The following is a 14641-nucleotide window of genomic DNA, read 5'->3' on the forward strand; positions in this document are numbered from 1 at the left end:
ACAAAGAGATGGAGATGTATTAACATCTTCCTTGGCTAGATAAAAATCCATATACTTACTTTGTACACTGATGTTAGCACCATTGGCATGTGACTTAGTGAGAGAAAATAAAAAATAGTCTTTCATCCAAGCAGCTAATTGATTTTGACTTTGGTATTTAGATTCTTGTTTATAGTCCAAGTGTAATAGGGACTAATGCCTTTAGCACTGCAGTGATATGCTTAGATACTGTGTTTAAACTCCTCCTTTGTCCCTGCCTTGAGCTTGCCCAGGCAGCAGAGATGAGCTGATCAGCTCAGCAGTTGTGCACCAAGGAGCACAGGGTAGTAATGATTTTGTTCCTTTTTTCAGTGCAGTAATTTGCACAGAGCAGGTAATGCTTTCCATGAAATATTTGCTATTCACTTTCTCAAGGTGTGAGTTGGAGGGCTGTTTTTTGGCATCTACTTTGATCCAGCCAAAACCCAGCAGCATCCAAGAGATTCCTGCTGGTATTCAGAAAATGCCAATTATGACTTGGGTGCATTTCCTTCTGGAGAGAGGGCAGTGTGGTCTGAGAGCTTGTCAGCTGATTCCTTGTTATTGTGGCAATTGTAACCACAGACACACACACCCAAAAATCTTTATCTGCTCTGGAGAAGGCCTGACACCTTTGTATGTTTTGTGGTGACACTTGGCTCAAGTAAACCTCACAGTACAAGTGTTGTGGGTGACTCTAGGTGAGCTCTAAAGAGACAGGAGAAAGATTTCCTTTCTCTGAGAAGAATACCAAGTGGTTTAAGTTTTGATCCTGCAATTTGTACTTTGCTGAAACCTTTGTGTTTGTGTTGAGGCCTGTTAACCCCAGTGGCACAGGGCAGTGAGGAGTTGTAACCATGGCAAGCAGATTCCAGGGTCCAGCCCAGAGCAGGGATGTGAAAACAGACTGTGTGTGGGTATTGAAAGAAAAAACTGTAAACACCCAGCAGAGGTGGCAGCTGGAGAAGTTCCAAAGGGAATGTGTGAGCAGTAGGAAGAAAGGAGCCAAAGGAAAAAAGGAAAAGCATTTCTGATTGTAATCTATTGATTCTTTCTTGTATTGAGATTTATTTCATGGTGATGCAACACTGTCTATTAATTGTGAGAGGGATGGCCTCATCTGTCAAATGAGTGTGTTTTCTGCATTTCTAGTCTGCCTTAGAAGCTGAGTACATCCCTTTGCAATGCTGATGCCGTTCCTGGTGTTCAGTGAAGGTTGTGTAGGGGACCCAGAGCAGGAATGCCAGGCTGGGACTCACTAACCCACTTTTCCAAAGTGGGAAAATGAACCTTCTGTCTAGATACTCTTGGAGATGTCAGCTGCATGCAATGTGAAGAATATTGCATTCTTCTGTCAACCTGATGTTTGGAAACAAAAAATTGCCTAAGAAGCAGCTGTTTCTGGGCCCTAACAGCTGTGCAAGCTCCTGATGAAGCAAGAGATTGCCAGTGGTAGTAGGAAAGGAAGAGAAACATGTTGTTCTTCAAGCATTTGCAGACAGTGAAATCTCACTATTGATTGTGTACCCTGCTGTGTTTGTGGTCACAGTCACATTTTATTCTGTTTAGGCATAAATAAACTGGCACATTTTGGTAGATGTCGGTTTGATTTATATTTTAACTGGAAATGTCAGAACTTAAAATCCTGTGTTTCTGCTCTGGACTTAATAGGGCATCAGGAGAAGCTTTTTGATCGTGAAGATTGAGCATATTACTCCATGAATATATGTACAAAATCCATCAGGAAGAGTCATGACTGTCCAGAAATGGCATAGTTTTATTAAGGCCAAAATGCTGTGTGAAATTTTGTCAAGTTCAGTTCCACAATTCAGCTCTAATTTTGACACAGTTCTTTTGCCTTAAGATGGGCCAAAATTCATAATGAATTGCCAGATCTCTGTAACAAGTGTCTGGGCACATACTCATTTCAGTCAGGTTTGTACAAGGTGATGTGCAACTATTCTTGCATTTACTGTCCCCATTCCTTTAAATGGACTTTCGTAAAATGGGCAACAACAACAATACAAAGAAAAAAAACCCCTGCTTGTCTGGTGGGGTAAAATTTAGCTTTGGTGAAGCAGAGGCTTTTTTATCATTCCCTGAAAGCCCCAAAGCTACCAAGGAATTTTAAATGGGGACTTCCAGTAGTCAGCTGCTTTCCTTAGTCTGAGGAAATACTATAAATTCATTCCTTATTACTGCCTGCAACCCAGCAGAGCTCACCTCAAGACACAGCTGATGTCTTCTTCAGTGCCGATCAAAATATCTTGCACAGTAGTTAAACAAAACTTCTGCCTCTTGCCTGCATGTTAGCAGTTCATTATTATTTTAGTATTTTATAGGTGAGTAGTAATTCTCTCAGCTGATGGGGTGCTGGTATGAGAACAAGCAGGCAGGTGGCAAATCCTTTTCTAACACACTTTTGTAGCCGAGGCGTGTTCCTTTTCCAGCTGTGTTGAAAGGAACAAGTTACTGCCTGGATAATAATCTGATTATTTTACCTTTTCCTCTTGTTTGCCCTACAGGAGAGTTGCCCATTGCCAGTATGGAGGAACACAATGGCTCTTCAGAGACTCCTGCCCTGAGCCAAGGCCGGCATGTTGCCATCAAGTGTGGGTGGCTGCGGAAGCAGGGGGGCTTTGTCAAGACCTGGCACACGCGCTGGTTTGTCCTCAAGGGGGACCAGCTCTACTATTTCAAAGATGAAGATGAAACCAAGCCCTTGGTAAGTGAGAGGAGGAGATAAGATGGGAGATCAGGGAGAAAAGTATATTAATGCAAGAAGAGCTGTCTGGGGTGTAAAGCACCAAACTTCCCCATCTGTGTCACTGACTCAGCGTTGGATATGGGATTTTGATTACACTGAGTCAGGCCCTGACAGTTAATGTGGTTTCCCCATCAGACTCATTTCTAAAACTTCCTTTCCCAGGTCAGGTTTTCTCATTTCTGCATTTTAAAAGGAGAGAAGTATACAAGAAGTTCAAGTAGCAAAAATCATCAGTCAGATGGACTTGACTGAGGCAGATGAATAAGCTATATTTGACAAGCTACTGCTTGGTTTTTACATTTTTTTTTCTTCTGCTTACTGTGCAGACTATCCCTGCTTTTTGTCTTCCCAAATAAGACCCTAGCCTGAATACATTGCTGTCTGTAATATGGAACAAACTGGTGTCTGGCTGCCTGGTTCTGTTGGAGTGATTTACTGCTCCTTAACCCTCATCTCTTTTCCTATTTATTTTGCTTTTTCACCAGCATGCTTCAGGGCTGCCTATCCCCAGAGTACCATAGGAGTAGAGTTAAATAGTGCTGCCTCTTGGGTCAGGGCAGGCCTGAGGCTCTTTGATAGTAAAGATCTCCTGCTGGCACCTGCAGGAGTATGATAGTCTCACGTGTTAATGATTTTCCAGATATTTGTGACTTTAGTAAAAAAGCTTTGGCATCTGTTAGTTACTTCTGTGAAGGTACTAAAATATGATCATCATACCCTTATTTTTTATGGTTACTGAATTTCTGATGGTATACCTTTTGAATGGAATTTCACAGGGAGTTCTCAGAGATGTAAAACCCATCTAATCCAGCTTCCTGTATGGAACAGGTCATGACATTTGGCCAAGCTTTAAGCTTTCATTATAGTGCATGTGTTAAGAAAAGTATTCAGTCTTGAGGAAATCGTTTCCTAAATGTGAGTTCATTTCAAAGTAACTGTTTCACAGTCTTGGTAGCTGTTTTCCCATAAAATTCTCTCAGGTAGTACAGGCTAATCAAATAACACACTGTATATTTACACAAATTATATGATTCAATGACTACTTTGAATATAATTAATTTCTGGGAAATACAGCAGATCTTCTACTATCCATAGATATATTTAATCAACAGTGTAAAAATCAGCCATCAAAATAAAATGTTTGTGGGCCAGACCCTGGGTTTCCAGAATATAATGCTGCTTCCTAGCATTTGGTATCTGCCAGGATGTTTGCATGCAAACATTAATTTAAGAGGTGGCACAATGCTGTGTTTCATGGAACTCTCTACAGCCCAGAGCCCAAATTATTTTCTTGTCCATCTGCTACTGACCTGTGGGATGGCTTCAGAATATCCTGTTGACTTTGCTGCTTCCCTTTTGTGAAACAGAGGTGGTGATTCTCATTTGATACTTCTGATGGGTTAGGTGGCAGCTTGTGAAATATGTAAAAGCTTATTTGAATTTTTCACTCTCAATCAAGTTCATAAAGAAATATAAAGTAGGGTGGGAGAAGTGCTGAGAGAAGGGTAACTTAAAATATGCCAATGGGTTTGGAAAATTAATGGGCCTGTCCAAATTAGGGTTGATCAATACCTCACCTTGGTGTAGCTTTTGAAATGTTTCTGAAGCAAACTGCACAAGTGTCAGTGCCTGAAATATGTCCCAGGTTCAATGCCACATACAGAACTATTTTTTTCCCATTACTTTGAAGGGTTTGCTGCATTAACTGTGACAAGAAAATCACTATGACCTTCTGGGAACCCTGTTGTTCTTGCTGTGGAGAGCTAAAGTCAAGAACTCCCCTGATAACATGAATTTTCAGTTCACAGGGATATTAGGAAATGGCAAGCATATTTTTTTTATATTCGATCTGTACTTAGGATAAATACCTATTTGTTTACTGCTGGATTGTACAGTCTGTACAATTTGCAGATGTACAGTAATTCTTTTAGACAATAATATAATGGAAGAAAGTTAATGAGATTTTGTTCCAAATCAGATTGTAGTTTTTATTTTCCTGCTGGTTGGTTGTGTTTGGAAGGAGGCAGAGAGCAGAGAATACTTGAACTGAGGGATATTCTAGTTGCACACCTTATGTGTGTCTATGTGTGTGTATATATATGTTTTTATGGAAGAAGGAGAGGACAAGACAAATCAGTGAGCTTATATTCACAGCTAACATTCATATTAATGTGAAGTAGAGAAAAGCAGAATCCAGTTTCTGGTGCACATTCAGCAGGTGTCCTGAGCACCAGTCTGCTCAACATTTGGGCTTGTCTTCTGTTCAGTCTATATCAGATATTATACCATGGTGTTTGTGTTTTTGAAAGTGAGGAATATGTGAACAGAACCAAATTTTAGAAAAATTCTCATTTGTCAGATCTTATTCTTCAATTGGCTGTGTCTAATGAAAGTAAAGAGAAGGAGGAATGTTTTCTGTCTAAACCATCAGTAAATGCTTTGGAATTCCTGCAGCAGGCTCATTTTCTGCTAGTAACAGATAGGTAGCATGTATGCTTTAGTCACTGTGTGTGTACATCTCCTTGGTGTCAAGGCTATGAAATTTAAAACTTATTAACTGTCAGTGTGAGTGTGGGGAATTGCCTCTGCCAACCTGTGCCTACAGGCACACAGAGCTGGTGAAGAACAACAGAAGAAAAAGCAATGTACAGCTGTTATAGTCAAGGTCAGTGAATGGCCATTGATTCTTTATTATCATCAAACACATGAATCTTTCCCATGTAATGTTTTATCAATAAGTTAGCATCTATTGTTTTCTTTGATATTCCTGAAATATCTCTGAGGATCTGGCAAAGATGGCATTTCTGTGTATTGAAAAATGTGTGTTTGGATAGCAATAATCTAGTTAATTCTACAGGACAAAAGAATCTAACAAGTGAGCAAGCCATGTGAAGGAATAAAATCTGATTTCTGATAAATCTGTTATCTCTACTGCTTGGAAGTGAAACTGGATTTTGCTTTCCTAATGTTTTTTACTATTTTGTGCCTTAGAAAGCTAGTATTATGCTGGATCTGAAGGTCAGCTCTCTGAGCTTGAAATGTGGGCAGCTGAAGGAAATCAGAGTTTAGTGTTCCCTGTTCCACAGTACAGCTGTTGTTTAAATACAGCCCATGAAAATTCATTTCTTCCTTTCTTCTCTCCTATGGCTAACCTCTCCAGCTGTGTCAGGCTTGACATGGTCTTCACTGAAGCTGGGAGGAAGAAGTCAGTGCCAGCTCATGACACATCATGTTTTTTCTGTATTTTTGTGAGCAGCAGAAGGGAGATTTGAAGCATTGTCTCCTTTTTGCAATTTTGCTGTCTCACTCTTCTGGTGTTACTGAGGAAGTGGGAGCAAAGCTTGGTAACCTGTACTGGAACATCATTGATACTGGGTTGTAGATGAACAAGAATGGAAAAACTCATCCAGTCTAAACAGCATTTGAGTTTCAGGCACTTCTTCAATGTTGTTGAGACTCAGCTTGGTTTATGGACTTGAATTTGAGGTGTGTACAGCAGAGAGATGTTGAAAAGCTATGAATTAGCCTTCACAAACACTTGTGGTGTGTGTCTGGAAGCTGTCAAGGATCTGCTGTTTCAGTTCATATTCCATCCAGAACAGTTTGCTGTGCAGTTTTTATCCTCAAGATCTTTATAAGCTCTTAACTGTTCAAGTTAAGTAATGCTAAAAAGTATTCAGTGGCTCACAGTATCTTAGACAGGCCCTGGGATGGGACAGGAGATTGAAGTGGAAAAGTGTCAATCTTAAATGTGACATTTGAATTGGTTGTTGACTGAAAATGAGTTAACAGCGACTGCAGTCTTAAGTACAGGTCACTGTTTTGCCTCTAAGGGAAAGATGTTCTCTGATGTACAAACAGAATATATACAAAATACAACCTATTACTTTCTGGAAAAGTCCTGGAATGACCTGGATTGGGAGGGATCTTAAAGATCATCCAGTTTCAACCTCTTGCCACTGATGTCCATGAGGACTCTGAGTCTTTGACCAATACCCTCTGGATGTGCCAATCCACCTAACAGTCTAACCATCTAATCCATTTCTCGCCAATTTAGACAAAGATTTTTTGGGGAGCCATGTGAAAGGCTTTACAAAAGCCCAAATAAATGTCATCTGTAACCCTCCCCTGTCCCCTGATGGAGTCACTCCATCACAGAAGGCCGTGGGGTTGGTCAGGCAGGACTTGCCCTTGGTGAAGCCGTGCTGGGTGTCTCAAATCCCCTCCCCATCCTCCATGTGCCTTAGCACAGATTCCAGGAGGATCTGATCCATGATATTCCCAGGCACAGAGGTGAGGCTGACAGGCTGGTAGTTCCCAGTACCTGCTTTCTGACCCGTTATAAACCTGCTCTCTGCTTACAGTGGAGAGACTTTGCTCCCCAGTCCCCATCCTGCTGTCCCTCTGGAGAAGTGTGGGAAGGGAGCTTGCCCTGAAGGCTGAGGCCAAGAAGTCGAGCACCTCAGTCTTCTCATCTGTTGCTAACTGTGTACCAGTTTTGTTTTTGGGTTGGATACACCTTTGACCTTCCCTTTTTTGTTAACATACTTGTACAGGCCCCTCTTTGTTATTCTTGATGTCTCTTGCTGGATTTAGTTCTTCCCGTTTAATGCAATTTGTGTAAAAATTTCATCGACCGATAAATCCATTTAATAGCATTAATAGGAAATGTGATAAACTACAGTTGCATTTTAAAATTAAAATCGAGCTTCTAATGAATGTAAATAGAAATTACTATGATAATTACATAATTTGTATCCTAGTCTGTTGAGGAAAATCTTTCAGTATTAGTATTGAATATGATTAAAGATTGAGCATCATGGTTAAAAGGGAGTAGAGTACATTTCTATTTGGAGGGCAAAAATCAAATTCTATGTGCAGTAGGTGCTGCATCACAAGAACTGATCTCTCCTTGCTGCCTAGAGCATTTTCAGTCAAGGGTGATAAGAGGATGCACTCTGGTCCTTCCTTCTCTCTGGGAAGCAGCAAGAACCAGCTTTTGTGCAAATACTGATGAGCAGCACAGAAAGTGAAACAGCTTCTCAGTAGATTTTGCTTTGATTTTTAAGAGCAGCCCCCTCAGTCTTGTTGAAAGAAGGATGTGAAGCACCACATCCATGCTTGGCTTCATGGGCCTTGAAAATCTACAAAGCCAATTCAGGGATTTGATGTGAAAACAGCAAGGAATACCTGAGCCACTGATAATGGTTTTTTTAATTTTTCCATTTCTAGGCAAAGTTCTTGTTATTAATCTAGGAAAGTCGAAACAGTTTTGGCATGAGCATGTCCTGCAGGGTGAACGCTTGCCTGTGCAAACCTATTTTAAACTTTAAAGGGAAAATTTAATCAGATGAAATTATGAAGGTGTCACAAGAAATGGGGGTAGGGGTTGATAGAGAGATGCTTCTCAGGAATGTCACAAAAAATTTAATATACTGGATGAAGTTGAACAGGATTTTCCTGACATCAATAGTAATGTTTACCACATATCAAACTATTTACCAGGAAGACTTTCTTCTATTGGACAGTGGTGAATATAGAACTTAAAAAAACCCAAATAAGTCTTCACAAAAAAAATCTGTCAAAAAGCATGCTTTCAATAGTTCATGTGAATACAGTGGAATGGAAGGTGAAGGGAAAGGTGCAGAACTGCTTTGGGCTCTTTAATTGGGTGTTCAATTAATGGTTCCTCAATTATATGGATATAAACAAGCTTCTGCAACTAAAAGCAGTGCAATCTCTGAAATACAGGGAGGGTTATCAAAGGATAGGTCTTAGCTTTTACCTTCAGTAGAAAGTTGTGCTATTTCTAATAGCTTTATAAGTTTTAAAGTAATTTACCACTGCAGGCTTCAGCAGCTTACTCATAGAGACACATTTTTTTTACTTCAGTGTCTTATATAAGTGCTTTTAAAGCTGTAATAATACACTTTGGTCAGTAGATACCCATGGGAGTTTTGTATGTGAGAGATTAGTGTGATAAGACTGTGTTTATTTGATACCAGGGTACTTCTAGTGCCATTATTCTGTTGCTGGGGAGGGGTTTCTCAAATTCACTGAATTTTTGTCTCGGCCTGAGACAAATAGCAATAAGATCCATCACTGAGGTACTCAGCTTGGAGTGATCAAATTCCAACTTTAATCCCCTTTTCTACTTTTTTCAGATCAAAAATGTGAACTTGAATTTTCAGTGGTTATTCTTTGTTTTGTTCTTTTGAAAAGTCTTTGGGTTTGACCCAGCAGGAGTCTTACAGATTTTCACAGGGATAAAAAAGTTTTTCCTGAAGCATTAACTACCACGTTAATTACAGGAGTGTTACTAAACATTGTGCAAGATTATGCAGTTTGTGCCAAAATCAGGCATTTCTTGCTCCACGTTTTGTCCCAGCTTATGTAGTTGAAAAGTTGGTTCCCCTGTGAAGATGGTTTTTAGGTTTGAGTGCAATGCAGGGAGTATTCAGTGTCCTTTAGTTCAGATTTTCATGTAGCAGTTGTGTCATTGCTGTGTCCGCACTGGCAACATCTGCAAGCTGCTGTATCCTGCTGTTAATACCAGTTTGTTTAAATCTGTGCATGCTTCATTCCCAAGGGCTTGGAGTGTTTCATGTTCCCTGAACTTGACTGAGTTTTCAAAGCAGTTCTCAGGTGCAGTCTTTGTCTTTCTTCAGATCCAGCTCTGGCTCCCATTTCTCCTGGGTCTTCCTTTGCCTCTGAATACAGTGCCTGGTGAAATGACTGTCCCCCTCTCCCAGTCCCTGTAACATTCATAAAAAACCAGCTTGGATGGTCATTGCTCCCTAACATGGTTCATTGTCTGTCCCATTTGACAATTTGGAAAATACAGATTAAATTGTTGCCTTCCTATGGGCCTAGATGCCATGCCAACCTATGCCAAGCTGAGAATGGCTCTATCTCATTTTAGGCCTTAGAAAACAGGTCCAGTGACTGAATTTCAAAGTTCACTGAAATAAGACAGTGTTGTAGGTGGGAAGTGTCAACCTTCGAGGGTGTTCCAACTTGTGTGTTCCACGGGGACTTTTTGTTGTTATAACCAAACTCAAAATGCAAGATGGTAAAGAAAAGATGATCTCACATGACTCTGCCTCTTTGTGTGGCAATCAGTATTGCCCCAGCTCCTCTTTTCAAAGCTCTTTGGGAGCAATAAATACATGTTCCCAGACTTCTGTATCTTTAATCAATCCAAACTGGGAAATTAGTTCCAGTAAATATTTTTATAATAGAACAAAGCAAGAATGCCTGGTGGCACTGACTGAGAGTGCCAGCACCATTGACCCATGTGTGTGCATTCAGAAACTCCTGAGTATGCTACCATGTGTTATATAAACTGTGTGTGTAATTAAGACTCAGCCAACACCTGCTGTTAGATTGGAAGAGAGAGGCACTCTAATAAGATGTAAACTGGCCAACAGCTTAATTTCAGGTCTTGGCTGACAATGCATCTGCCTAGTCCAAATGTTCAGAGGGCTGCCCCCACCATTCTCTTCTTGGGACCAGGAACTGGCTTGTTTGTAAAAGCTTGCTAATGCTGAAGTTCAACCCTTAGTGTGCTTCCTTGCATTTCATGGATGGGCAGGACTTCCAAATGTAAGAAGCTGCTACATGGATGGATGCAAAGATCTGCTTTTCAGTCGTGGTGGGGCTGCCCAGCCTGTAGCTCTCTGGAGCTTTGTATTTCCCTTTATGCTCCCACCATCTCTCCTTCTCTCTTTTCCCTGTGTTTCTGACTCATGCCAGGGTTTGGGACAAGGGGAGATACTGTCTTTTTCTTTTCTCTGTTGGCTGCAAAATGAGAAGAGCATTTCTAGTCAATACTAATGAATGTATATTTAATAGATAAATGAAGCTGTGTGGAGAGGAACAAGGATGGTGTAAGGCTGGTTCAAAAATACACCTGATGTTATGTTGGATGGTTGTTATTGGTCATCATCTTACTACCACCTTCTTGTCTGAAAGGCACTGATCTAAATTCCTAATCCTGTCTGGTTTTATGAACTCCAGGGCAGTGTTCAATGCCTTGTGTCATATTCATTGAGACAACAGTGGTCTGCTCTAGATGTTTCTCTTTAGATTTCCTTGCTTAATAGAAGCAGTAAAGCAACTAATGTGAATACTGCTACACAGCACATGTGAGACCATAGGATGAAATTCCATGAAAACCAGCCTCCAGATTAGTCTTTAAGTAAAACTGATGCTTTTTTTTTTTTTTTTTCTGAGCATATATGGAACCTTAACCATTGTAAAACTTGATCTTTTTTCACACTTCATAAATTTGTGCAGCAGAGGCTATGTTGCAATTCTCTCTTATTTAAGGGCAAATGGGAGGTAATAAATAGATGAGTATGTTTTAGAGCCTGAAAGTTGAAATTCAGTAACATTTGATCAACTCATAATCTGAAATTCCCGTTCATAGCTTTTAGTTTAGCATGTGCTTTTAAGGGAAGTTTGAGGTGTGGAAAAGTTCAGTTGGTTCTGTTATCTGGTGTAGGCCACAGGTAGTGTCCCAAAATAAAGAAATCCTAGGTGTGCTTGCTTATTTCCTTGTATATTGCTAAAGATTTAGTTAATGTTGTTGCTGCAGAACTTACTGTTGTTGCTAAGAACTTACTCTAGCAATAATTTTTAGCAGCATTCATACAAGTCCACTAATTTCAGCTTGATTCAGCTGGATTGCATAAATGCTCTTACATGGAAAATGACATGAATCCTATGCACATTTGAACACAGCAACTTGGTGAGGATCTGCCATTTAACATGGACACTATGGGCAAAAAAAAGCTTCCTCTGTGTGTTGGTTGTTGGAGCTTTTGGGCTGCCACGTGTTCCTTGACTAGCTGAGCCAGACATTTCAAATCCCTTTGCATGGAACAAGTTTATGAGAATGGCCTTCACAGGTGGTATTTGCTTTGGCAGCCTCAGAAGGGAGTCCAGGGGTTGAATAGTAACTGAAGCAGCTAAATTAACTTCTAATGCTGGAGGGACATCCTTTCCAGCAGGCTTGCAGCACAGAAGTTGAGCTAACAAGAACTTTTCTCTTTTACTGCTTGGACTGCAGAATAAAATCCATTAAAAGTCCATGCAGCTACCCACGAAGTGCTCCTGCTTTGAGTGAGTAATTGCAGTGTTTCCACTCTTTTGCTCTTGAATAATAACCACAAGCAATTGAGGAGTACTAAGGACTTTCTTAGACACAGAGGTGTTTTGGAAGCTGGTTGACATGAACTGAGCATTACTGTAATGATCTGGTCACGCAGGTGATAGAAAACAGACACAAGGCTGTGTTTTGAAGTGTATGAGCTGATGCTTTAGTAAGCTACTATATGTGTATTTGGCAGGGTCCAGTGGGGATCTCAGAAGAAGCTTCTTGAAGGAAATAGAGAATTATTTACATGTTTTGGAGCCCAGTCAGGATGAGAGACCCTTGCATTTTTTTTTTTTCCACATCCTTCCTTTTCCTCACTTAAAGAGCAATAAATAATGCTCCACATCTGAAGAAGAGGTTTAGTATTTGTGTGGGAAAAGGATATTGTTAAAAACTTGAGCTTGTCATTCTTATTAAAGTCACTATTTGCCATAAACTGCCTAGTGGTAAGATGCCAGATTTCCCAGTCCTCCCTGGACTTGGAAGTGATACCTATCCCACTGTGTACCAGCCATTACTGAAACAGTTGAGCTTTTGCAAACTAAGAATGTATTTAGCAAATAATGTATATATTGTACTCCTCCTGATATTTTTTCTGCAAATGAAGTTGTTGCTCAGTACACTTCATTATAAAACCTTTAATTTCTAATGCAGAATCACTGACAGTATCTTGGAATGAGCTTCACTGCTTTCCTTGATATCTTTTGTTGACTGCAGTATTACCTCTTCACCTGCATACTCTTAAATCTTTTGTAATGATCCAATTTCATGTGGGTGAGACAGATGATGTGCTACATAAACCAACTTTTTCCATGTTCACTTTCAGCTGGAAGAACATTGCCTAGAGGGACTTTTTGAGAAAACACCCCATGGGAAATGCCAGCATGATTTGTGTTTGATACAGGTCCTGTTAGCACGTCTCTGAAAATGATAAAGAAAAAAGGCAGACTGAGATAAATTTGTTTTCACAATTCCTTACATAAATGTTTAGGAGCAGAGAGCTTGGCCATGGGAAGAGCTTGGATGAGGCATGCAGTGGTGTTGGGAAAGGAGAGGAGATAGGTAACAGTGTGAAGTTTGATGTGCTGTAACCTGCTTCATGTCTCTCAAGAATGCCAGATCAGTCTCAGGAGCACCAAACTGGCTCAATTGCCTTTAATGAAATTGTATTAAATTCCATGCAGTATCCAACCTCTCCTGTCACCAAAGTATCTTTCCTGGAGTGAGAAGCTCTTGCTGGGGATGAGGCTTAGCCAGATCTGTGTGAGATCCTGAGGGGATGGCATGGGAGTTCATTAGTCTGGAAGAAGCCTAGTGTTAGATTTCATTCACAGCCTAGGCTGTAAAACACATTCCATTTAACTACCTTCGGATCAACAGAAGATCTTTTTCCTTTTGCTTCTTGGGTTTGATTGTTATTCCAGGTGTGTTTCTTCCTTTTTTTTTTCAGTATTTATATAATGTCATTTATATACCAACACTATCTGGGAAGAAGAAGTGCCAGTCATAACTGAAAAATAAAACACACAGATCTTGTGTCAGGTTTCTTTGATGTACTGAAATTTTTGATGTTTAATTTTCTGGCCAATTGCCTCAGTTTTTTTATAGGTTAACCTAAGGTGAGGGTGGAGGGTACAGAGGAAAGTACATCTTTGGCATTTATAATGGGATAATAAGAAGAAATGCATAAGGTAATTTTCTACTCTGGTTCATACTAAGGTGAAGGTAAAGGTTTTTATGAGTAATCAAACTGTTCTGAGCCAGTTGGAGGCAAGGATTCATGTACATTATGCTGAAGACATGCTGGAGAGGGAAATGGGGAGGTTGTTTTTTTTTTGTTTTGTTTTGTTTTTTTTTTTTAGTAAATTTTTATTGAAGCACTTGTTCCAATAAAAAGCCTCAGTGTAGCAGAAGTCAGTGTTATCACTGTTTGTAGAGCAATTTTCACTGGGAAGATCAGGCCCAGTCCTTCTCACTGCTCCTCTGGAGGATTATATTTCCCCAGGCACTTGTGAGTTTGGACTGTGAAAACATGGATTTTACTCAAGTGTGAAATCATGATTTTAGGACCAGTACATTATGACCCTTGTTTTTTCTCTGAAGGCCTGTTTGTGATTGCAAGAAACAGACTACAGCCAATTCTCAAAACAAACAAGTGTGCCTGATGGCATTTGTTTTAACCTCCTTAGTGTAACAGTTAGTTTAGTAAACACAGTGATTATTTTGGTGTCCTTTTGCTACACTGGAAAGAAGTATCCAATTAACTGAGTGAAAAACCTCATCTATTGCTCTGAATGTTACAAAAGGCTGATTTAATTCTCATTCTGAGAGTATTTAACGTTGTGAGTAGAGCTAATTAAGTTGTTAAGCTGACATGAGGAAAACACAAACCCAAGTTCCCCATTCTTGGCTCGAATTCACAACACAGCTTTATTCTTGGACTTTTTAAATATGATTCATTAATAACTACATAGGTTTTTTTTCTAATTAAATGTTTAATTAAACAGAAGGAAGGTCTACTGGGTTAAGTTGTTGGTGCTTTTCTTAGTTTCCCAAAAGATGACAGTATTGAGACTTATTATGGTTATGTCCTGCTGAAAATACCCAGAATAGCTGTGTATGTGAGTGTTTGTTGTTTGCCTTGAAGCAGTGTTCTGGCTAGAGCAGTGCTGTGTGTGGAGTCTGTACTACTACAG

The 14641-nt window shown here is 40.0% G+C and overlaps 1 protein-coding gene across 7 annotated transcripts in view; it reads left to right on the top strand.

The window, feature by feature from the left end:
* The window catches only part of ARHGAP24 (Rho GTPase activating protein 24), a 234974-nt gene that overhangs the window by 83335 nt on the left and 136998 nt on the right, over window positions 1–14641 (top strand). For 6 of the 7 annotated variants that reach the window (XM_079306517.1, XM_079306506.1, XM_079306515.1 and 3 more), the window contains one exon: window positions 2544–2743. In XM_079306517.1, the coding sequence (XP_079162643.1) occupies window positions 2564–2743 (180 nt within the window). In that variant the 5' untranslated portion in view covers window positions 2544–2563. The remainder of the gene's footprint in view (window positions 1–2543; window positions 2744–14641) is intronic. The other variant, XM_079306518.1, reaches the window with a different exon arrangement.

The sequence above is a fragment of the Erithacus rubecula genome, assembly GCF_903797595.1.
Source record: "Erithacus rubecula genome assembly, chromosome: 5".
Taxonomy (NCBI): Eukaryota; Metazoa; Chordata; class Aves; order Passeriformes; family Muscicapidae; genus Erithacus; species Erithacus rubecula.